Source organism: Colias philodice, chromosome 1 (assembly GCF_061535455.1).
Source record: "Colias philodice isolate Cphi_HAF_F1 chromosome 1, ilColPhil1 Martin Lab GWU primary, whole genome shotgun sequence".
In the NCBI taxonomy this organism is placed as follows: domain Eukaryota; kingdom Metazoa; phylum Arthropoda; class Insecta; order Lepidoptera; family Pieridae; genus Colias; species Colias philodice.
The window spans coordinates 12,970,017-12,995,340 of NC_143086.1; the positions used below are offsets into that span (position 1 = coordinate 12,970,017).

The 25,324-nt window shown below is 34.0% G+C and overlaps 3 protein-coding genes across 15 annotated transcripts in view; 1 reads left to right on the forward strand and 2 right to left on the reverse strand.

The window, feature by feature from the left end:
- LOC149491430 (uncharacterized) overlaps positions 1 to 2,360 on the forward strand; it is a 44,439-nt gene extending 42,079 nt beyond the window's left edge. For all 13 annotated transcript variants that reach the window (XM_089696958.1, XM_089697001.1, XM_089697046.1 and 10 more), the window contains 2 exons: positions 454 to 676; positions 2,089 to 2,360. In XM_089696958.1, the coding sequence (XP_089553084.1) occupies positions 454 to 675 (222 nt within the window). In that variant the 3' untranslated portion in view covers position 676; positions 2,089 to 2,360. The remainder of the gene's footprint in view (positions 1 to 453; positions 677 to 2,088) is intronic.
- A 3,183-nt stretch (positions 2,361 to 5,543) lies between these two features.
- On the reverse strand, positions 5,544 to 10,018 carry LOC149491431 (angiopoietin-4-like). Its single transcript, XM_089697795.1, has 8 exons — positions 9,544 to 10,018; positions 8,586 to 8,736; positions 8,241 to 8,333; positions 7,501 to 7,657; positions 7,100 to 7,364; positions 6,722 to 6,848; positions 6,362 to 6,515; positions 5,544 to 6,065 (listed from the first exon to the last, which is right to left on the reverse strand). The coding sequence occupies exons 1-8, from the start codon at positions 10,016 to 10,018 to the stop codon at positions 5,919 to 5,921; spliced, it is 1,569 nt and encodes a 522-aa protein (XP_089553921.1). The 3' UTR covers positions 5,544 to 5,918.
- Positions 10,019 to 11,415: 1,397 nt separating this feature from the next.
- LOC149491432 (uncharacterized) lies at positions 11,416 to 12,727 on the reverse strand. The gene has a single exon (XM_089694550.1). It carries the CDS (start codon positions 12,615 to 12,617, stop codon positions 11,454 to 11,456), a length of 1,164 nt encoding a protein of 387 aa, XP_089550676.1. The 5' UTR covers positions 12,618 to 12,727; the 3' UTR covers positions 11,416 to 11,453.
- Positions 12,728 to 25,324: the final 12,597 nt, after the last annotated feature.

A 25,324-nucleotide genomic window follows, 5' to 3' on the forward strand; every position in this document is an offset into this window, starting at 1 on the left:
GTAACTACACAATAACACTCTACCTATTTATCTACAGGGTGTAATCGTTAAGTGTGCACAGGCGATTATTCCGTAAATATTGCAGGTATCAAAAGACTTTATACTGATATCGAAAGCCCTTTACCTAATGATTAAAATATCAACAATAACTTTTTATAGATAACACGGGAAATATCCAAAAAAATTTATAACGATTACACCTTGTATACTCAGATCCAAGTAATAATATATTTTACTAGCTTCCGCCCACGACTTTGTACGTGCATCCCCGTTTTTCCCCGTTCCCGCAAGAATTTCGGGAAATCCTATCTTAGCGGATGCCTACGTCCTAACATCTACCTGCATGCCAAATTTCAGCCCGATACGTCCAGTGGTTTGGGCTGTGCGTTGATAGATCACTATATCAGTCACCTTTTGAGTTTTATATATATAAATTTATATTTGGTTGTGCAGGTGAGCGAGGTGTGCGAGTTCATCCGCAACATCCCCGGGTGCGCGGGGTACGCGGACGAGTTCCTGATGCAGGAGGTGGACGGCGAGGCGCTGCTGCTGATCAAGCCGGAGCACCTCGTGATGGCGCTCTCCATGAAGCTCGGGCCCGCGCTCAAGATCGTCGCCTGCATCGACGCGCTGCGCCCCGAGACCGAGCAGCCCGCGGCCGACGCGGCTGAATGAGGTGAGCCGGCACGAACACGCGTATTTATACACACGCACACATGCACACGGCGGTGTACGCGACGTAGGCAGACGCACAAACACATACACACGATAAATAGACATTCGTACGCTGCTGACGCGGTTGAATGAGCGTAATCACATGCGAATACGCATATAGGGTAAACCACCCTATTATTGGCACTCTACCAATTTATTGGCATGCTCCAGTTTTTAAGAAAATTAAGATTTTTTGTAGCCAGTATAAATTTTGTAGTATAAATTAATAAGTAGCGTATCATTCTTTACTCAACTAGCAAACAATGTTTTTTATTTCTTAAAACATTGCGGCGTATCAACCATCTGTTTGACAAGCCGGGACTTGTGTGGCAAAAATATTCAAAATATTCGTTTTTTACTAAGGTAAGAGCTATCATGAACTTAAAAGAAATTGCAATTCCGTTGTGTTTTTCTTATGCATATTCATTTTGTCTTATTATTGAATGTATGAACTGCCTTTTTTAAACATTATTTTAAAATTTAACCGCCAACTTTCAGTTATTTGTGGTATGCCAACAATTGGGCTGTTTAAAATCTGTTTATCCATTTTATTGGCACACAAAAATGTTAATTGAAACTTAAAAATTACTTATGATCTCATTCAACCAGAGCTGTGATTTAATTAAATGTAAGATAATCGTAAGCTAAAATTGTTCTATGTTTTATTTAAGTAGGTTTTTTGGTTGTCTAAAACCATATTTAAAAATAAGCGTTCCAACTGAAATGGTATGTTCCTCTACAAACAAATGTGACATTTCTTTTAACAAAGTCTTTTATTTTGTTTATTTCAAAATTAATTTCTGTTAATTTATGAATGGTACAAATTAACTTTAAAATGTCATAGTACACACTTTGAGAGCCCTACTTAAGATCTAGTAAATATTTTTCAGTCTTGAATAGTGACAATAATAGGTAACAGTCACTGCCAATAAAAGGTTTGACTATGCCAGCAACTGGTATTTTAGGTTTTTCTTTTAAAGGTTCACTATATTAAATAAAGCGATTTAATTTAAAATTGAAAAGTACTTAATAATATTCTCCATAGATTAGAATACCAGTATAAATGTTTTTTTCTTAATTAAAACATAATTGTACATGCAAATTTCACCGGTTTTGTGAAGTAGCTGCTTAAAGTGCCAATAATTGGGTGGTTTACCCTATATTCAGACACATATGTACACGGTTCATGGACATATACACGCACAAACACATACATACATAATATATACATACTAGCTTGGTTATATGCGTGCGTGATAATCACAACAAAAATAATTTACATTCACTTAGGACTAAAAAAAATTTATTATTTTAAATTTTAATCATATTACAAATACGTAGTACATTTAGTAATCTGCATATTTTTCTTTCCAGATTGGTATTAAGGTCCGCCGGTGTAGCGGGCCTGCCTCAAAGAGGCGAAGCAAAGTGTTCATTATTAGTTGTTTTAGTGTTTTCCTTTCTAATATTATTATATTTCTCCTTACGCTATTGTTTACGGCGCGGTTATAATAATTGGAATACACGCTTAGTCCAATCGTTTATAATTATCGATAAACCCCATTGGCGCAGTGGTTGATGGATCTATTGCGACAGGGGTTCGATAATGTATACGCGACTTACGGATGAATATATGTATAAAATAATAAACAGTATGATAATCTGTTGTCTAGTACATACTTAGTTAAGAGTTGCTTAATTTGAGACAGTCGTCGTTGTGTGAAATGTCTAAGAATATTAATTATTTATATATATTTTAATAAATAGTTTAATATATTTACTCATACATAGATTCATTCAAAAAAACTAAAGTTATGGATGTTCTAATCGCGCCGTTATATAATATAATATGTTATTACTCGTTTTTGTACATAGTTTAATAATTTAATTATTTATGTTTCGTGTAAGCCGCTGAGGGATATATTTACATAAATATTTTAATTGTGTCAGATCGTTGTTATTCGATATTTAATGGGCTTTTACTCACTCCCAAAATGTCTCAGAAAAATAATTCTATTTTCCCCAATAGATGGCGGACCACGTCGATAAGTTAGGCTAGTTAGATGTTAGTTAGTAGCTAGGGTATAATTAAATTATTAGTATTTAGGTATATATGTTAGGATAAGTGGGAATATAGAAATATTTTATCGATGTCAATATGCAGCACGCACGGTGTTCCGTGTGTACAATTAATCTCATACTTACCATCTTAAGTAAAGCCCTGTGGGTAAAAGCCCAGTGAAAAATTTGTTGTGAATGTTTATACCGCTTGTACAGTTTTTTTTCTACGATTTGATATTATTTTAATGAAACCACTTTCAATTTTTAGTCATAGTTTTTTTTATCTCCATTTTGTTATAGTCAGAAGCGCGACGTCGAAACGGTTGCTTTTCGTTTAATCATAGAATGTTTGCGAACGAAAAGTGAGTTTTTGTCGAATATGGACACGAATCGTTTGTGACCTCGCGCTTCGCCATTAAGAGCTAGCGCGCACGAGCAACTTAGTCTCCGCAACTATTTTGTCTCTCCCATCAATTGTATGGGGAGTTGCGTCGCTACGTGCGCGCACTTTCATACTAGCCCATGGGTGGAGAGACAAAATAGTTGCGGAGACAAAGTTGCTCGTGCGCGCTAGCTCTAATTCGTCTTCTGCATCAGCACCTTCACTGGACAAATGTCGATAGCTCCGCCTACTTAGAGTTAAGTGTATTTTATTCGCTTTTATAGCATCCTTTAATAATTTCGCTAGCGTTAAGTTAATTTACGCAATGGATTCAATCTCAACGAGTCCATTTGCATTTTTCTGTTTTTTTTTTTTTACTTTTCATCTCTCTAATATTTAGTTCAAATACTTATACTTTATTGAAATTACCGTTACGTTGTTCCGTTCCATTCAACTAACATTATTTCAATTTAGGTTTATTTTGTGCTTGTTACTTATTTCTTACTTTCTTTGAGCTGATTTTCTACAAATTCACCCTATTCAGAGTCGCAGTACCTTACTTAATGTTTTCTGTCTAATAATTGTTGTCCCTTTATCGTCGATTTGCCACGGAACAATTCAACTTATTACAAACGTTCCTCAAGGGTGATATCGGTAAAAAGAATCAATAATCATAAATTCAGGGTATTTGAAGTGAAATTACTCCAAAATGCTGAAATTTATAAAACTGGTTGTAGTAACGCAATAAGCATACTTATTATCTTTAAATTGTAAATCTTAAGAATAAATCCCTAAAACAAAAGCATCATTTATTATTAAATAATTGCTAACAAAAAATGTCAATAGTCAATGGAGTATATAGACAAACAGAAATTAGATGTTTCGGCATTATGGAGTAATTTCACTTCAAAAGACCCTGAAATTATTATTGATTCTTTTAACCGATACCAGCCTGAACGTTTCTTCATTCCTTATCCGTTTAAGTGTCTGTGTTGTCTCAGTGATGTCGATTTTAGTGTAAAACGTTTTTCATTTCTTCATTTAAGTGTATAACAAATTGACCATCCAAAACTAGTCTCGTCATTGCACTCGAGTGCCGATTGTGAGATTTGTGTTATTTATGTAATTATGTGTGTTTGTCAGAATTAAATGTAATTTCATGTGTGTTCGTCGAGGTGTTGGGTTCGTGTATAGAGTAGCTTTAGTTGTAAATAAACGCAAGGCAAGTGCAATTTTAATGTACGTGTCTCTTTTAATCCATATTAATTTTTTATAGGTTTAGTATTTAATGTTTGTTTTCCAAAATTGAACATAAACTATTGTCTATGGTGCTACTAAGTTTTTATTTACATCGTCTTAATGCGTACTCTTATTAGAATTTAGTTTTTAAGTAAGTTTTAGTTTTTAGTTTTTATTACTTGTACATTTTTTAGTTACGGTTCATTCTAGATTAAATTGTATTTAGATTATTATTTTTAGGTGAAATATAGCGTTGCGTTACATCGTTGTTGTATTCATGTTGTTAATATAACATCTCAGAGAGTGTACATATGAGAAAGGAAGGATATTATTGGATACCAAAACCGGGTCAGTATATGTTAAGCTTTGGGAACCTAAAGTTTTACAAGAGCAAATGAATATTTTACGATGACATTATTGTACGTAAGAGGTTGTATATTTTAGTGTTTCGGCGAAGAGCGTGTCGGACACGCGTCACTTTGTGTTCTATAGAATTTTACAAGCATTATAACAACTTGCAGCAATTGAAAACTACTAGTTTACTAATCTACTAGTTTAATAACTGTGTCAAAAATCTTATGAGAAAAGTTCATTAAATTAAATCGATCAAGAGTTGCAATTGCTGCAAGTTGTTAAAATGCTTTTTGTATCGATCTATCTTAGTTGTTAGTAGTGTTCGCGCTTGCGTCGCGAGTTGTGTATACCACGTTAGTGTTAACGAATGAGTTGTTCATGCATTTTGGGCAGAAATACATCGGCTATCGGCCCTAGGTTAATTAGTAAATGTATAAATTAGTGTTGATTTAAGTAATTGAATGTGGCTTATGTATTTCTGAACAATATTTATAGTTAATATATTGGATGTGAGTCCCATTTCGAAAGCCAAGTAACTTATTTTATGATTTCGGTATCGTTGTATTGTGTTCGTACATTGAAAGGACTGCTGTCCACTGTTGCTCAATTTAAACGAAGCTAATCTTTTCTCATCATCTGTATTATTAATGAAATAAATGGAATGAGACTGATTTTTTGTTTTTATTCACATTTATATTCCTGATGCATTTCAAATATAACTACTTAAAGTAGGTATCTTCTGTGGTATCTATAATAATCACAATCGAGAAATAAAATCATTCATTATGGTATTTTAAATAAAACTTTATTCATGACCAATTTCAACATTTACATAATGATGTTTAAACCTTGAGACATAAGAGCTATAAAAGAAACATAGCTAAAATAATGCATTGAAGACGTCAATATACAAAAACCCATTATTCAGCGTATGAATTATGTTTATAATACGTTGTTTAAATACTATAGTTTATTTTCAAAGCTTGGAGGGTAACATAATATAGAATCTTATCATCACTTTAGATAATTTTTTTGTGAAAATCTAAATTATAAATATCGCAAGTATTTCCTAGAATAAACAGCTATTTATCTTGTAAATTCTTACTTATCCATATCAATAACAAGCATGGCTACAATAAGGGTTTTTATATGAGTTAATATTAAATATCTAAGCATAAGTCGGGAAGAATCCTTCTGCGTGCACAGTATCGTCATAGCGGTAGGGCGGGCGACGGGCCATGTCGTAGGGCCCTCTCACGTCCTTGTGGGGCTTCTGCTTCTCACTGGGCCGGGGTTTTGGGGCGTCTAGAATTTTCTAGAAACATACATTGGTAAGTACAAGAGGACTTAGGTTAACTATATCTTCTACTAACTAGCTTGACATGCAATAAATAAACCGCTATTTCTGTTTATATCATAAACTTCCTGACTTAGATAGCACCTATCTACTCAAAGTTTGTATGTTATTTCAAGCTCAACTCTGGCGTAACGTAGTGATGACTCGTATTCCGTTATGGAGTATAGGACTGTGACGTCTCCACCGGGAATCGAACCCAGGAAATAGGGAAGATCAAAATATAGTTCTTAAACAAGGTAATAACTATACAGTACCCTAGATTGTTCGGTATCAGCAGGTCGACTGGCTGGCAAGGGCCGTATCATCATCCTCGTCTTGGCAAGTGGCGAGCTGGGTCCCATGAACGAGATCCAGTAGATCGACTGCCCGTGGTGTTCCTCTGGTGTCGTGTACTTGCCGTTCAAATTACTGGAAACATAGAAGAGTTGTACGAAATCTTCAAAGAATATAATGTAAGAAATATACAATACGCTGTGTAGGTACATTTTAGTATTCCTTGTTGTATAACTTATAGAATGCTTATTTTTTGTATAATGTGTAGTTCTCAAATTCACTAATTTTAGCGTGTTTTACAGTAAATTAGTTAATTGATGATTTTCGATTAGTTTAGGTACCTTTTGTCACACTCCTTGTACCACCAGGAGCCACCATGTTCGACGGCACACGCGCCATCTTTCCACTCATCGTTGTCTACATCAAACGTCGAGAACTTCTGACCCGCGTGGTATGATAATGAATCACCTTAAAACGAACATTTTTTTTTAATCTGTACCACCTAATAAAAAGTAGAAGTCAGTCACGGTTAGTCAAATACTTTTTAGATAAATGAATGAATGAAACATTGATCATCATCACCATAAATAAAAATCCCTTCCATAAAACCAAAACTAGGCTGGCTAACCAAAACTACTTGTAGTCAACTCTTATATTTGATCTTCAAACTTCAAACCTATTATTAAATTATTAATTAATTATTATATGGTCATAGTTACCAGCATTTCCCCTATAAGAGCCTAACGTGCTTATTCTGTACCCCTCATACTCCGGCCCGACAGTGAACACGGAGTACGACGCCGACACCTCCTGCCCCGTCTGCGCTTCCATCTCTATCCTCAATTCGTAAAGCTTCTGGTTCGTGAGATAATTCAGTTTTTCCAGCCCGAGCCAGAATTCCCCAGCTAAATTGCCAAACCCATGCTTGTAGTCAGACCAGCTCTTGTAGAAATCTTGGGAACCGTCAAAGCGATTCTGTATGACCTTAAAATGATGATAATTTAAATTTTAAACACCTACAGATAAAATAGTTAAGTTACAGTAGTAAATAGTTAAAATAGTTGGCTGGTATGTTTGTTTATCAAATACCTATTATAATACTAAATACTAAAATGCTTACAGTCCAACCTCCGCCAACCGTATTAAGATCGCACAGTACATAAAAGGGCTCCATATCATCTGGTCGAATCTTGTAAATACCAGATACATTAAAGCCTTGCAATTGAATTTCTTGGCAATCCGTTGGATACCTTTCAACGCGGTCTACTCTTCCAAACCTAAGGAACATGTAGAAATAATTATTGTTATGTATTGCAGTACTAATAATATTTGTTATTCATTTTCATTTTTTTATCACAAATTTTTAAAATTCAGTTGTTGGATTTTCTTTCATTTATATTATATTTGTAGGTGAATTACTGGCTGGTAGAAGTATTACTGGCTGATGAGAATTACATCGGAACGAGATTTGACAACTGTCGATCTAGCGGAGCGTCGCGTCCACAGGTCGCGTCGATGGTCGGCGGCAGACGTTGCTTGGTTACAAACGAAGAACGGCTAGAGCACCACGTTTTCGACGAATCGCTATTGTTCCGAGTAATCTTGTGTATTGTTGTTTCAAAACTAATTAAGAGCGATTCATTAAGCGATTCCCTAATTACTAGCGCATAGATTTGTGCGATTGAATAACCTTTGTTTGTGACATTGGTGATTCATTTGTTTCCACCAACATTATAATTTACTGAAGATATGAGTGATTCTGATGATTATGGCCATCCGCCCATATATTTATTTATTTAATGTATATTAAAATATACTTTACAAAATATTTCCTCAGAAAAAAATAGGCTTTATACTAACTTGCAGTCACACTTTTTCGTTTTTTGTTCCTGCAGAGCTCGTCTAAACTCTGAAATTAGGCCTATGGCTTCCAAGGATCCTCCGACATCAGGTCTAGGCACATAAAAAATATTATGTTATAATGATTATTAATATACCTAATAATAATTATAGAATTATTAGTGTTGTCCGCTAACCGTGAAACGTTCTTAGGTTCGATTCCGAATATATTTACGAGTTTTATAAACTTAAAAAAAAATATTAAAAATGCCTTTTTTGTTTGCAAAAAATAAATAAAAATAATCACAATAAAATATTAAAGCTAAATTTGTTAAAGATACTATATACATTTTGTGTAGTTCTTACTTTGAGACTATTCGAGCGCTTTGGCGCGATTTTACTTCTGAAATCACAGATGCAATGGATTCGATGCTCGTCATTATATTTTTCATATGGCTCTCTAAATACGCGAGCCGGCTGTCTAGCGACGCGTCCACTTGATACTCTGCTCCTTCCACTGGAAAAAATATTAAATTGACTCCTGTTATATAGTTCTTCTAACATAATTTTAAAGACGGTAAATCTATACTTAATTAATATTATAAAGCTGAAGAGTTTGTTTGTTTGTTTGAAAAATTCAATTAAATTAGATTAGATTTAAATTAAATTGAATTAGATAGCCCATTTATCGAGAAAGACTATTATAGGCTATATAATATCATCACGCTAGGAACAATAGGAGCAGAACAACGCGGGTAAAACCGCGGGGCACAGCTAGTTATTAATAAAATTTTTGTAAGAATGGACCTTTTTCCTACCGGTGAAGTAAGAACTAAGAAGTAGTAGTATCTATATGTAGTAGTGTCGTATATTTTGTTAATGTGTCGTAAATTAATACCCTTGCCGGTAAACAGATGGAGACATAATTGGCTGTTTTATAATTTTCCTATTGTTTTTTGTAGACTAATATAAACTACAACGTACTATATTTGTACACAAATATTTATTGTAGGTACTAGATATTAAGATATAATAGATGTACACTATCTAGTATCGTTATAGTCAGGATGCTGGTTACACGCATGGATATCAATACCTGGAAGTCATTGATTTTAAGATTTTAACAGGGGGGTGGCGCACGTGACTATATTATGCCTCCCCTTTAGCCAGCCGGCTGCCTCCCTTATTTTACATTGAAATCTTATTACGTTCGTTAATACGAGTTGATCAATACTCTACCAAAATTATTTTTCAACAAGGCCAATACGAAACAATATTTCCAGACGTCCACATATTTTTTTTAGAAATTTAAATTAATCATTACCCTTTCCCGTTGCTCGTGGATTTTTTTCAAAGTAAAGCTTTATTTCGCTAATATCCTTATTAAGTTTTTCTAAAGCTGGTTCTATACTCTCCGAATTTCCTATATTTTGAATGGCTTTAATGATCTCCGTTAAATATTTAAGAATGCTATTGGTTTTCTCGTGTATTTCTATGTCTAATCTGTTTAATCTGAAATCTATGCTTTCCACCTTCTTGAGGTACTGTTCACTGGACGTGATCGATTCGACGAGCTTCTCTATTACCATTTCGTTGTCAGTTGTCGTTGGCGATTGAGCGATTCGCGTGGCATTCTTATGGCGTTTCGAAGACAACATAGCGTCTGTTAATTCACTCTCGTATTCTTTTTTCCATAATGATTTGTCACCAAGATCATTTTTCCGTTTCCCTTGCTTTTCTCTACTACCGTCACAAATTATACCAGTTAGAAATATTAGAATAACAAAATAACGGACCATTTCGAGATGCAAACGACAAGTATGATGTTTAACGACTGCCGCATCTCAATAATGTCCCGATCATCAGATAGTTTACAAATTATAATATGACCAAACAAAAACACTCTTACAATAAGAATACCTTCCTTGTGACTCTTCAACCGTGTGAATATTGAAAATATTCTTATTATTATTCCACATACATTTTAAATTAATCAACATACAAGAAGAGATTATAATTTAACTGCATTAGATCGATAGATTGCTGTAATGTATCTTACTTATTTTTTAATTTCTAATATTAATTTAATTTATGGTTCGCCCAATAAACTGAATAAAGTAGATCGTGTACCTAGAGAGCGTGTATATGTAAACACGGATTAAGATAAGTACAGATTCTTGACTCAATAATTACTACACCTGATTACTATTTACCTGCTTATGTTAATAAGATGTATGCAAATAAAAATTCTAGTTCTAATCAAGTTTATTGTTTTGAAATTTGCAGTGGCAGAGCTAAGTTTGGAACTAGATAGCATTTTTGTCTTGAAATAGGTACTTATCCAATGCTTATCTATATATCGTCAAGAATAATGACAGAAGATATATTACTTACTAGCGGTCCGCCCCGGCTTCGCCCGTGGTACATATTTACGTTTTCTCTAAATAAGAACCATCCTCGTACTTCAATGAATATAATAGAAAAGAATTATCGAAATCGGTTCAGCCGTTCACACGTGATGCCGTGACAACGCGAAACGGGTGCGGACCCGCAGCCTTTTTATAGCTCCCGCCGCGAAGCGCGTCGAACGCGGCAACTGATACACAAAAATAATCCTTATGGCATGATTCTGTATTCACGCGCGATGACTTACAGCGTATTTCATGTATAACTTTGGTGTTTCTACACCGATTTACATGTTTCTTTTACTATAACCTGCCCAGGAGTATGAAGAATAATTGTGCCAAATTTGGTTAAAATCCGTCGTGTAGTTTTTGTTTCTATAACGAATATACAGACAGACAGACAGACAAAAATTTTACTGATTGCATTTTTGGCATCAGTAGCAATCCCTTATCACCCCTTCATAGTTTTTTTTTTAAATATATTTCATGTACAGAATTGGCCTCTCTACAGATTTATTATAAGTATAGATAATAAAATAGTAACCATATCATTTCTGAGCATATTAAAACTTGTTAAAGGTGCTTCTGTATATATCTCATTCATATTGCTTCCAGTAAAGGTATAAAAAAGATAGAAGCAAGAAACAAATAATAATAATTAATAATTGAATAAAGCAACTCCAAGGAACAGGTTAACTAGTGTTATAAACAGGTAAATATAAAAAAAAAAACACTTTGGGTAAGTTTTTTATTTATTATCATATGACATTAATTATTATTAAAAAAAAGCTGTTTAAAGTTTAAGATAAGTTAAGTAATGAAAGTTAAATTAATATTGTGATATAACAACAACATGAGGCTCTGAATCATTGCCAAGTTTTTTAAATGTTACATAAAATTCATTTCCAAGCCGTAAAAGTTTATAACATTCAGAATCCCAAATTTGACTTTCAATGGCACAACAATGTATGGCTATCGGGGGATATAGAAGACTCTCTGATGAGATTCGCTTCAAATTCATAATTGACAAATTCATTGATTTTCCTAAATCAACAAAGTCAACTAATGCCTTTTTTTCCGGATCGGTCACTTTCTTGATGAATCCTCTCTCATAATTCACATAGTCCGGTGCTGCTAGCACCGGCATATTTTCTTTTAACTCTTCACTTGTTAAAGCTTTTGCTTGCTTAGCAATTCTTGAGATTTCTTGTTTATGTTTTAAATATTTTGCATAATCACTCTTTTCAGCAACAAAAAATTCTTGTAAAGTTTTCCCAGATTGAACTCTTACATGAAGTTTATCATCGACCTTCAGACTCCTTTGAGAATAATATATCTTCTTTGGTGTAGGATTTGTTAGTCTACTTATAGCTGGTCCCACATATCCAAATGTGGAATAGCCAGTTATTGCGAGCATTGTTGATATATCATCAGGGCATGAATTAATCAGTTCTACGGTCAGCTTATTGTTATTTTTTCCTTTTATTATAATCTTTGCTTTTTCGTTACCTACAAGTGATTTCATTGCTTCAATAGTTTCGGTTTTCCATGTAGTGCTTTTGCATGGTTCACAGAGTTCCAACTTACAGCAAATCGATAATGGTGGGACTTGCAAGCAAGGGTTACTACTTATCCATATATTTTCGGATGTAATGTTACTGTCCGTGAAACCATAGTCTACTGCAAATATGCTGTATAAACAAGTACCTTCTTGTTCGACTATAGCAATTATTGTACCCCTTAAATAATGTTCACTTTGCCTCTTAGTATCCTTGTATACAACTAAATCTCCCGGGCTTATTTTATCAGGCTTCTTTAGTTCTCCGGCTAGATTAGTGCATATCTTCTCAGTCAAAAATTCACTTAGACGCATCAATCGTACGTAAAAGTTATGCGGGTCAATTATATGGGTTACATGAACCCAATGCATTGATCCTATACGAAAATTTGTAGGAGATAATTGACGAAAAACATCACTTAAGACTTCATCCATATTTCACTACAAAAATTTAGCAATTACTATCCTAATCTTAAAGTGATGAATGAATAAAACGTGTGCGTCCTGGGACAGAAGTGATATGTAGGTAGGTAACTTAGACCATCTAAGACCTGCTAAGTGCTAACACCTTAGGCGCCACACCGAAGTCCGAAACCACCTGTGGAAACCACCGTCAAACTGATAAATTATATGTTTAAACTTTAATCACAGAGACATTCGGTAAAATGACACTTGACAGATAATCATTAACAGCTGAAGAATTCTGAAACCAAAAACCAAGCCAAAAACGTATCTGTAATGTCCGCTGTCATCGAAATTTTCACGAATTTGACGTCCAAAGGTAATAAAATTTCACTGTACATAATATTATATTATTATTAAGCAAATACTCACGTTTTAATAATTCCAAGAAATACTTACTTTGATATAATTGAATCGGTGTCCCAGCAAACAAAATAGCAATAACATAAAATTAAACAACTAGGTATAAACTATAAAGTAAAATCTGATTTCCGAGTGTTGGCAACATTAAAGTATTTGTTTGCATTTGAATGTAAACTTTTATTTATTAATTTTCTCGTTGATGGGTCACAACCTTAGAGCATTAAACCAGTCACAACCAAGGTCACAACCATGTAAAAATAGACATTATATCCAATTCCATGGTCACAACTCTTAATTTTACCCATTTTACTGCAAAGTTAATTAATTTTCAGAAACTGTTGATAGAACGTTTAAAAAACGGTGAAAATATTTATAGAAAAAAAAAATATTGGCCACATTTCAACAAGGTTTGACTTTGGAACACCCGAACCGAGCTGTTTCTAATTTCTTGTCCAGTCTGCCAACACTCCTAAATCGGACTTCACTTAAAGCTGTTGTTTAATATTATTATAGGTAACATTTGATTAAAATTAAAATACTGGAGATTATTTATTATCAATGATTATTATATTTATTATCAAAGAAACTTTTGTCTTATCTAAAGTTCGTATCTTTTAAGTTTCTTTAATAAAATATCTATGGATGTTACTTTTAGTCGTTATGAAAAATAAAGGAGCGTATCGTATTTCGTAAGCGAGTCCACCGCCCGTATTTATCTAGGGGCTTCTGCAGATGCGTTGTCGATTTTGTAAGATGGAGGTACATACTCTCTTCTTGAAGACACTCAAGTTGTAGCTATTAGGAAATGTCGCCGCGGGAAGGCTATTCCATAATTTGGTAGTGGATCTGTGGTGAGCATGAAACTTTGCTTTGTGTCGGGCAGAACGATGGTGGAATTCTGCGGCAGGTATCAGTTTAAACAACTCATCAGAACACTCTTTCAACATTCCAATTTGGATTGGAATGTTCTAAATTTTTATTTATTAGCCTTAGTTTAATTTTTAGCCTAAGGAGTAAAATTTACTACTGGAAGAAACTTGTTCCCACCACACAGGGAATCCTAGTTATAGTGCGGGAGCAAGGGTTTGCAATTTCTATGTACCTATCTTATATTTTGGAAATAAAGTTATTGTTTATTGCTTATTGTTATTGTTATTTAGTTCCATTCCCGGGCATGAATAAAGTATTAAGTGATTTCTCAAAATTCTTTAAATGCTTAATACATAATAATAATATATAATATTGATTTAATAATTAAAATATATAACTAAGTAGTTATATTATTAATAATATTTTTTATGTTTTTTTACTAATTTTTAATTATTATTTTTTTTAAATAAAGGAATTTTTGATGTCCTTTCAGTAAAATTTGCTATTAGAATATTTCAAGTATTTCCCAGGGCCCATAGAAAATTTCCATCCTGTAAATATAGATAATAGGTAGGTATATTGTATAATATATCGTAAATATAGTAACAAAGAATACATACACGTGTGCTCATGATGACAATTGAAAACTATTTAAAAATCCAAGTCTACCTACAGACCTAGTGTTAAAGACTTTGGGGTATATCCATAGAAATCTAAATAATGGGTAGCGTTTAGCTACTATTATGTAATATTCTGTGTAATGGGTATATCCGAGGGTCCATTATCCGTATAGGTTGTTATCAGTTATAAAATCGGTGTACCTACATATTTAATACATTGTTAAACCTGTAAATTTATCAACGGCGATATAGTGTACTTACGTTTCAAATTCAATTAGCAATCTAGATAGGGGTTGTTATCGATGTAAAAGGGGTGCAAAGGGGTGCACACCATGCCTGCGCACTAACGACGTCGCGTCTGTGACGCATCATATTTTTCCAACTGCATGCATAAATATACCTATGTATATAATTAAACAGGACACAAAGAGATCTAAATAACCGGCCAGAAATATGATGTACCTAGTCGGGGTTTCAAAGTTAGTAAAATGCCCATATTTTACATGCAATTATATTGATACCTATTATTTAAAGCTATAAAAATGTATAATGTATACCTATAAAAAGGAGGTAGGCTTTAGGTATAAATATATAATTAGGTATACCTACAAAGTTTCTCTTGTGATACTGATATCCTCTCTTCTCTGGCCAGGGTGAGCAGAAATAGGGGATTTGTTTCTCCGATCGATTCTAAATGGTGATGCTCTCCTACTTGCAAAAATCGTTTATCTACTTACATAATATAAGAGGAAAGATTTCCCTATGTCCCTTTGTATGCTTAAATCTTTGAAACTACGCAACGGATTTTGATGCGGTTTATTTAAATAGATAGAGTGATTCAAGAGGAAGGTTTATATGTATAGTAACATCCATTAAATAAGTAGTAGAAGTATTGTTATTTTTGAGGTTTCTAATGTGATGTCCTAAATAATTACATTTTTTCCGCTTACATTGCAAACGCAGGCTGAACCCTACGAGTTTTATAAAAATAATGTACTAAGTATTGAAAAGGTCTACAGAAAAGTCCGTGATGGTATATGTCTATATCTTATGGATAACCCACAATAACTTTTTTTTGTCTGTTCTTTCATACAAAATGTAGAAGAAGGACGTGGTGCAAAACAGGTTGAAGAGGCGTGCCCGCGCCGCTTGTTTTTGAGTTTTGACCCGCGCCTATGGGGTTCCGTAAGATATTTGGGTTTTTCGGACACAAGGTGTAAAAAATCAACCAGAAAAGTTACATAATTTGCGTACGCTGCCTTAAGTGTAAAAACATATAGAAGCATAAAATATTTTAGTTAATTGTAGATCTTATAAATAAATATCTACAAAAAATCCGCGACACGCTATATAGAGGTATTTCGGGTGAGCCGTGAGGCACAACAAGCATTTTTTTTAATTAAAAATATTGATTTTTTTTTATTTAAGGTATATTTTATGATGTTTTTATCCCAGGCGGAGCCGGGACGACTGGCTTGTGTCATAATATGATCTTTACTTAAACAATAGTAAGTAGGCAGACTATTTAAAAACCTTACTTAACTACACACGTCCTCTATAAATGAAATAAATGATGTAGGTACCTACCTCTCATTTTCGGTAAGGCTTTTACTTTTTCGGAAACAGCTTGTTGCAATTTGTCCAAATCATGTTTCAGACTTCTTAGAGTCTTCTCCATCACGTCTTGTGGCACCGCGGCAGTTTTGGCGATTCTCAAAACCTCTGCCAAATATTTCAATATTGTGTTTGTCCTATCATGGAAGTTTGCATCTAAATGGTTAATCTTTTTTTCTACAGATTCGACCATTTTAAGATATCTTTCGCTAGCCATTAGTGTGTCCACAAATTTTTCCACAACCATTTCACCTTTCAGTGAACGACCTGTGGTCGTCGGTGCGTGAGTCAAATTATACTTTGATCTCACTTGGACGTTGCTACTATCATCATCTTCCTCCTCTCTCAAATACTCTCTTCTTGCGGCAGATGACCAAATTAATGTGATTAAAGAGAAGTATAAAATATAGGTATTCATAGTGCAGTGCCGGCTGTCGGCTGTCGGCTCCCACGAAATATACACAATGAATGTGCAAGGAGAAATAATGTTTAACATGAAGCTCACTTATTTTAAAACATTCGCTTCTTACGGGTATCATTGTTGAGTAATTTTAAAACAAATAATATATCTGTGTGAATGCATACATTAAGCACTTAACTACCTACTTCCGAGATCGCTTTGTCAATCGTCATGCACCTATAGTAGAAGATCCGAACATAGGTCGACCTTCACCGGCGTGATAATAGAAAGAGACCAATTTTATAATAAATGTAGTCGATTAAAAAATCTATTAAAGATGGGTTTGCTGAAAAAATCCTAGACAGGATATTTTTAGTTAATTATTTAAAGAAATGTTTTTTATTTTTTTTAATTATGCAGTGTTGAGACAATAAACAATTTTGTTATAAAACAGCGCTCATGCTGATATATTATATTTTTTTCGATCATCCCATCAAGTGAACGTAAACGGTACGGACATGCCTGTTTATACCTGCCAACCTAGCAGTTTGTCCAGGTAAATATTAGAAAACCCTATGACTGCACATTCTGTAGGTTTCATATTTCAAGTCTATTATAATTTTTTTTTATTATCTTGATAAGTACTGAAATTAATTAATAAAAAATATTTTTTAAAAATTAATTAAAATGTCCTGTCCAGGATTTTTGCAGCAATCCCATTTTTAATAAATTTTTTAATAGACTAAATTTATTTTATAATTGGGCCCATTTTATTATCACGCCGGTGAAGGTCGACCTCTTGGTCGACCTATATTCGGATCTTAGACCACTATTCAAAAACATGTTTGACTAATGGATAAAATGATAACATCTCATTACTCATTTGATCTCTTACGATTAATATAAAGAAGAAAGAAGGTTTCACATGGAATACAACATAAACATAACGGTGTAACAGAAGGCCAAGCAAGCTACACTTCAATAAAAATATTTTGCATGTACCGGGTACATTCAATTGTTCCTTGTCGCGTGTAAGGAGCATTGAGGCATGGGCGTATACGGTATATCTATGGTACTTAGTTATATTGAATGTCTATGTTCTATAAATTTATAAAGAATAGAAAAAATTCGATCACGAGGCGGGACTCGAACCCGCATCCTTCGCGCCATTCCGGGGCGGATGTCTATGTTCTGTACATTTGTTTTATTGTGTGTTTTACTTATCACTATACAGTGTGTAATCGTTAAGTGTGCACAGACGATTATTCCATCTTTGTTACAGATATAAAAAAAAACTATAAACCGGTATGGAAAGCACTCTACCTAATGAGTAAAATGACAATAATAATAAAACTTTTAAAAGATGAAACGAGAAATATCCAAAAAAATTACATTAAACACTCCCATACTTACACAAAATTTTTTTATGAAAAGCAGTTACTACTAACTAAACTTTCCTTAAAATTTGCGGAGTAGTTACAGCAAAAAAAAAGAACTATTTTTTTCATATTACATAATAATATATGAATGGGATATTCATATCTCATACTAAATGTATGCGAGCGTTTAATGTTAAATTATTGGGATATTTATAGTTTTATTATTAAACAGTTTTAATTGTTCTTTTATCATACAGTTCTTTCGATACCAGTTTAAAGTCTTTGGATATCTGGAATAAATACGGAATAATCGCTTGTGCACACTTATCGATTAGGTACATGGCCACACACAGATACTATAATATGGCCTTCCTCCATAAATGGGCTATCTCACACCGAAATAATTTTTCAAATCGGACCAGTAGTTCTGAGATTAGCGCGTTCAAACAAACAAACAAACACTTGAATATTATAGTAATAAATAATAGTATATCTATATGAAGCGGTTTTCGAAACAAAATGCGTTTTCTGTGCAAAATAGGGTCTGATTAGTAGGTACATATTGTATATATTTTTTTATGTTTGGGCCCCTTCTAAAATGAAAAGTAAACAATGCACTTTGTTAGTAATGCCCCTGAGTATCACATATAATATCTATTTTTTTAAAGGTAATCGTACCAACAGTTTCCTCAACAAAATTCATTATCTAGGTACATAGGTGTATTTCGTATTTGACCGGGGTGAATGTGATCCCCTTAAAATTGAGAAGTTATCATGTCTCAGGAAAATTTTACAGCAGGATAAGGTTGGAAATGATAATATCAATAAAAGGCATAACGCCAACGTATAGATGGACCTCGAAATAAATAATCGGTAAATAAGGGGGTGACCTAGCTGCGCCGGCCTGCGTGCGCAATGGCATGGCTACCTTTGCAAGTACATAACATTGATTTTTCCAGGTACGGGGTGGGTGGCTATTCAAGGAAATTCATCTACCTATCATACAAAGCTTCATTTTCAATCTCAGCTCGCAGTAATTTTACCTAACTACTGTAGAAGTTTATATTTTATTTATTTAATTATAATACTTTATTGTACAAAACAATGTAAGGAAATCTAGTACAATCTAATAAGGTACAAAAATTTTGCACAATAGGCGGCCTTATTGATACACAGCAATCTCTGCCAGGCAACCTGGTATTAAATGAATTATGAGAAGAATACGGATAGCGCGAAAAATAAATAAATAGATACTACATAGTCATATAAATATACTTGTTAATACACTACACAAACTACAATATATGTATGTCCTTATATAACTAATAGTAATATATACAAAAATTATAATTATACATAAATTATTTATTAATGCTACTATTGCATGGCTAGATAATGAGCTTTAGTACGTTCAATATTTCTTTAAATTACATATTTATATATTATGAGCTTATAAAATATGATATTCTAAGATTATTATGTTATGGTCTATGGAACAGTGGTTACCGCGTAGCGTAAGCGCATAAGTGGTCACCAGTCGCCACCGCCTATAAACATTCGTAACACTAGAAATGTTGCCGGCCTTTTATAGACAAATAAGCTCTTTTCTTGAAGGCCCCAATGTCGTAGTTGTTCGGGAACACCGCAGGTGGCAAATCGTTCCAAAGTTTCACCGTACGCGGATGTAGTATGTATTTTTTAACTCTTTAAAACCACGCAACGGATTTTAATGTGTCTTTTTAAAAAAAGATAGAGTGATTCAAGATGGTTTTAGTTTTAGTATATAATATGAGGTTTTTGACAAAGCGGGCGAAGCCGCTGGTGGAAAGCTAGTCTATCTATAAGTATATTTTTCAGGCTGATAAAAGCGAAATATAAGATAGCCATCTGATAAGATTCAGTAGGTGATAGATGCTGTTGCGTTACATCTTTCAAGGTACCAGCTGACGGACTTTCCACCGAGATACAGCGAGCTGGCATTAATTTTCATTTATAGTAGCACATAAACTATCACCAGGTAAATTTTCAGTTGAGAGGAAATCACTGAAAATATTTTTTTTTCATGTTCAAGCAGCCAGCTGCTGCCGCACAACTCACCATGTTACCACAGTATTACAATATTATTTCCTACTAGCGACCCGCCCCGGCTTCGCACGGGTGCAATGCTGATACTAAAATATACACTACAGAAAAATTGTGAACGCTGTATAGGTATAAAAATATAGCGGCCCGCTCCGGCATCGCACGGGTATAAAATACATAGCCGGGCGGCCGCATACGCTACGTCCCGCAATTTTTAAATCTGTAATATCTTCGAAAATATTCACTTAAATCATACGGTGTAAAGGGCCATATAGATCTATATTAAATGAACAATGTATCCATGGTATTTAATTGGTTAAGGATTAATGCTGTATTGGTTAAAATCGCTTCGAAAATTAGCCATTATTTGTCGTAAAAAGTAAATGACAAAAAAAAGTTATTGTGGGTTATCCATAAGAGGTAGACATATACCATCGCGGACTTTTCTGTAGACCTTTTCAATGTGTATAATACTTAGTACATTATTTTGATAAAACTCGTAGGGTTCAGCCTGCGTTTGCAATGTAAGCGGAATAAATGTAATTTTTTACGACATCACATTAGAAACCTCAAAAATAACAGTACTTTTCCACTACTTAATGGATCTTATTATACATATAAACCTTCCTCTTGAATCACTCTATCTATTAAAAAAAACCGCATCAAAATCCGTTGCGTAGTTTCAAAGATTTAAGCGTACAAAGGGACATAGGGACATAAGGACAGGGAAAGCGACTTTGTTTTATACTATGTAGTGATGGAAATAATTATTTATTGTAAGAGTACAAACAATTTCAGTAACTAATTGTATGTACAGATAGATTATATTCTACTAACTATCCGGCCGCGGCTTCCGCGTTTTCAAAGAAAAACCCGCATAATCCCCGTTCCCGTAGAATTTCCAGGATAAAACCTATCCTATGTGTTAATCCAAGTTACCCTCTATATGTGTCCCTCTATATGTAGAGTTTGTTTGAACACGCTAATCTCGGGAACTGCAGGTCCGATTTGAAAAATTCTTTCGGTGTTAGTTAGCCCATTTATCGAGGAAGGCTATAATATAATATTATCTCGCTAAGACCAACAGGAGCGGAGCACTGCGGGTAAAACCGCGGAGCACAGCTAGTTTTAAATACAATGATATTGATTTTAAAGTCTAATATTTGCAATACGCTAAGTATTGGTAAATAGTTATATTCAATTTATCAAACTAATGATTGTTATAAATGATTTAATGATTGCTCATGAGTCAGAGAAATATTTTAATGGTCTGTGTAGGTCGTGGGTTCGATTTTGTTAAATTATTTCGTGTTTTCGAATTTTAATATTCGTCCAGGAATTGCAGAGGTGATCTAAGTTTACTTTATAATATGTCAAAAAGGACTCTAAAATTAATAATAAAAAAAACATAAAAAGAACTACTTTTTTTATAAATAACAACTAAGATGTCATCTTATTATATGGCTAGGTTCTAGTTTTAAAAATTAATAGATACGTTAACTTTAATTCATTCAAAATAACTTATTACTACTTACTCATATAAAAATTTATCGTATGCCATAACTTAGGTATTCCAATCGAAATTCTTTAATTCGCAAACATACCTTCAAACACGTTCATTGCCTGATTTTACATCTTGCATTATAAAGAAAAATAAAATACAGCCTGCAAACTTTACGAGCTATCTCGTTAAATAACATTATTTCTAAAACAAACGCAAATTTGCATCCCGCCAGCGAGCTGTCAAAATGACATTGTAAATTATTTATAATCTGTGCGAAAGAAACGTCAATTTTATTTTTTAATCTATGTGTTGCGTATTTTATGGCCAGGATTAAAAAACTGATGTTTTTTTTATTAATTGCGTCTAGACGAATGTCAAATAAAACTTGAATAATAGAATTATTGTTGTGTAAACTTGTTTTGTTGGAATTCAAATGCACTCTGTCTTTATGATTTACTAGCGGTCCGCCCCGGCTTCGCCCGTGATACATATTTACGTTTTCTCTACATAAGAACCATCCTCGTAGGTACTTCAAAGAATATAATAGAAAAGAATTATCGAAATCGGTTCAGCCGTTCACACGTGATGCCGTGACAACGCGAAACGGGTGCAGACCCGCCGCCTTTTTATAGCTCCCGCCGCGAAGCGCGTCGAACGCGGCAACTGATACACAAAAATAATCCTTATGGCATGATTCTGTATTCTCGCGCGATGACTTATAGCGTATTTCATGTATAACTTTGGTGTTTCTACATCGATTTACATGATTCTTTTACTATAACCTGCCCAGGAGTATGAAGAATAATTGTGCCAAATTTGGTTAAAATCCGTCGTGTAGTTTTTGTTTCTATAACGAATATACAGACAGACAGACAGACAGACAGACAGACAGACAGACAGACAAAAAATTTACTGATTGCATTTTTGGCATCAGTAGCGATCCCTTATCACCCCTTCATAGTTTTTTTTAAATATATTTCATGTACAGAATTGGCCTCTCTACAGATTTATTATAAGTATAGATATTGTAATACTGTGATGTTACGGTCAGCTGACTTAGTTTTTCCTTCAAGATACTACATAAAATATAATATGACAAATTTTCAAATGAGATGAAATGACCGAAAAAAAAAATATTTCTGCATGCTTGGGAGGCTACTATAATGCCCGACCCACCAACGGAGTTGCAGCTGACGGTCGCGAGTGTTGTAGTGTGCTGTGTGATAGCTCTGATGCATTTTACGAAGTTACACTCGGGAGGAAATTGTTCATGAAAATCTGTTATGGGCTCCCGGGCTATAATACCACTGTAGCTGAAGAGAATGTACCACCCCCTCTTAATATGTACTGTAGGTACATAAAAAAAATTAGTCAAATAAAAGTGATTTTTAAAGGAAATAAATATTTGATTATGTATATAGCTATAATAATTATTATATAAAATAACTAGCGGTCCGCCCCGGCTTCGCCCGTGGTACATATGAAAAATAGATGTTGGCCGATTCTCAGACTTACCCTATATGCACAGAAAATTTCATGAGAATCGGTCCACCCGTTTCGGAGGAGTATGCAGACTAACATTGTGACACGAGAATTTTATATATAAGACTAGCGGTCCGCCCCGGCTTCGCCCGTGGTACATATGAAAAATAGATGTTGGCCGATTCTCAGACTTACCCGATATGCACAGAAAATTTCATGAGAATCGGTCCACCCGTTTCGGAGGAGTATGCAGACTAACATAGTGACACGAGAATTTTATATATAAGATGTAGTGTCAAGCATAGGTAGGTATCACTTAAAACTAAAGATCGGCTGAATGGGTTTAAGGGTTTCAAACCTAAAAAAAAAACCAACCTCATAAAGGAACACTTTGTTGTCCGTCTCTCTGTCTGTCAACACCCCTTTTCTCAAGAACGCGTGGAGGTATTAAGCTCAAATTTATATCGAATGCTCAAGTCTACGGTCCCTACTCCCTTGATGTTGTAAAAAAATCTAACTTATAAGCCAACGCAATCAAAAGATACAGGGCCCGTAAGTTTCCACATTCGCAAGGGAATCAAAAGCTACAGGGTAGCTACTTCCCATTACAAAGTAACGTTCTTATAGCACAGGATGAAGGAAAAATTGATAAAAATATAAATTTTATAGTACCTACTTAACAACGTAAAAAAAATAGGTTTATTCGGAACGTTCGGTGCGCGAGACCGACTCGCACTTGGCCGGCTTTTTTTCTAGTTAGGTGGTGGGAGTGTTTAATGTAGGTATTTTTTTTATATTAACTGTTTTATTTAATAAAGTTATTAATGTCATTTTACTCATTAGGTAAAGCACTTTCGATATCAATTTAATGTTTTTTGATAACTGTAATAGTTACGAAATAATCGCCGATTACACCCGGTATACCTATTTGAAAATTTCAAAATCGATTTTCAATAACGATAAGAACGATATAATCTCCATTTCATATTAATAGAGTTCAAGAAATTTTACTAAGTATGTTAAAATAATCTTACTCACCTCAAAGCTTATATGAAGACAACTAAAAAGTTATTTATTTATTATTAATCACACTGTCTCTAAAAAAGAATTAACCTACGTTCTCAGCCTGCGTAATTTTTTTTTTATAGTTTAATATTCTATATTCCATTTTAGTGTAGTAACTAACTAGGTACTTTGCAGAGGTACGTTTTTTGCAATCAACCTTATAATGCTCCAAATTCTACTAGGTAGTATGCGACAAGTAGGAGGTATGTAGCCAGTAGGTATAGGTAGTATTATTTGGAAAGACGATCTTTTTAAACGACTGTGTCATGTATTTTTATTTGGTATGTTCAATGCTTAGTTCAATGATATTTTCGGCAATTGAATTCTATAAGAATTATTTATTTAGTTCGAAAGGGAAATCAGGAAAAGCCAACTGTAATAATGTGAAATAAAATTTTAGAAGTAAATTTTGACCCATTTTACTTACATTACCGGTTTGCGATCGAGCAAAAATCTTGTTACATAAGTAACAATGTTTATCATCTGCTATTATTATTAAACTGATCTGATGATGGAGTAGGAGGTAGATAGTGGAAGTCCTGAAAGGTTAACAGCAAATAAACATAATGAGGGTGCCGAACCTCAAAAGGAAAAAACGGAACCCTTATACATATTAGCACTTTGTTGTCCGTCTTTTCACAGGAACGCGTGGAGATATCAAGCTGAAATTTTATAGTGAATCCTCATACTTACGGTCCTTTGAAGCTGTGATAAAATTAAACTTATAGGTATGCCAACGCAATCAAAAGATACAGCCGCTTATGCTGCAATTTTTGGCATATTTCGACATTCGCAAATTTGTATTGAATATTCAAGTCAACGGTCGCTTGTAGCTATGATAAAATTAAACTTATAAGACAACACAATCAAAAAATACAGTCTAAGCAGCCATTTAAGTATGCTGCCATTTTTCGCATATTTCGACATTCGCAAATTTATATTGAACATTGAAGTCTAAGGTTTCTTGAAGCTGTAATAAAATTAAACTTATAAGACAACTGCAATTTTTCGCATATTTCGACATTCGCAATTTTTCGCAAATTTCGACATTCGCAAGCAAATCAAAACCTACAGGGTACTTCTTGTGAATAGAGTCATGAAATTGTGTACCAAAGGAACATCTTATAGCACTTATAAAGGAAAAATTAGAGTAGGCTGTGTAATAAGCAATAGGTTTGTTCGGAGCCCCCCCGCGCGAGACCGACTCGCGCTTGGCTGTTTTTATTTTTAAAATTGCTTTTAGGTGCTATATAACCTATTCTAAATTCCAATATGGCATGGCTGATGCACCCTAGGTTGAC

Coding starts and splice junctions, on each gene's coding strand:
- LOC149491431 (XM_089697795.1), bottom strand. CDS start 10,018: ATGGTCCGTTATTTTGTTATTCTAATATTTCTAACTGGTATAATTTGT. Junction 6,849..7,099: donor CTCTTATAGGGGAAATGCTG/GTAACTATGACC, acceptor GTTCGTTTTAAG/GTGATTCATTATCATACCAC. Junction 6,516..6,721: donor TACAAGGAGTGTGACAAAAG/GTACCTAAACTA, acceptor CTATGTTTCCAG/TAATTTGAACGGCAAGTACA.
- LOC149491432 (XM_089694550.1), bottom strand. CDS start 12,617: ATGGATGAAGTCTTAAGTGATGTTTTTCGTCAATTATCTCCTACAAAT.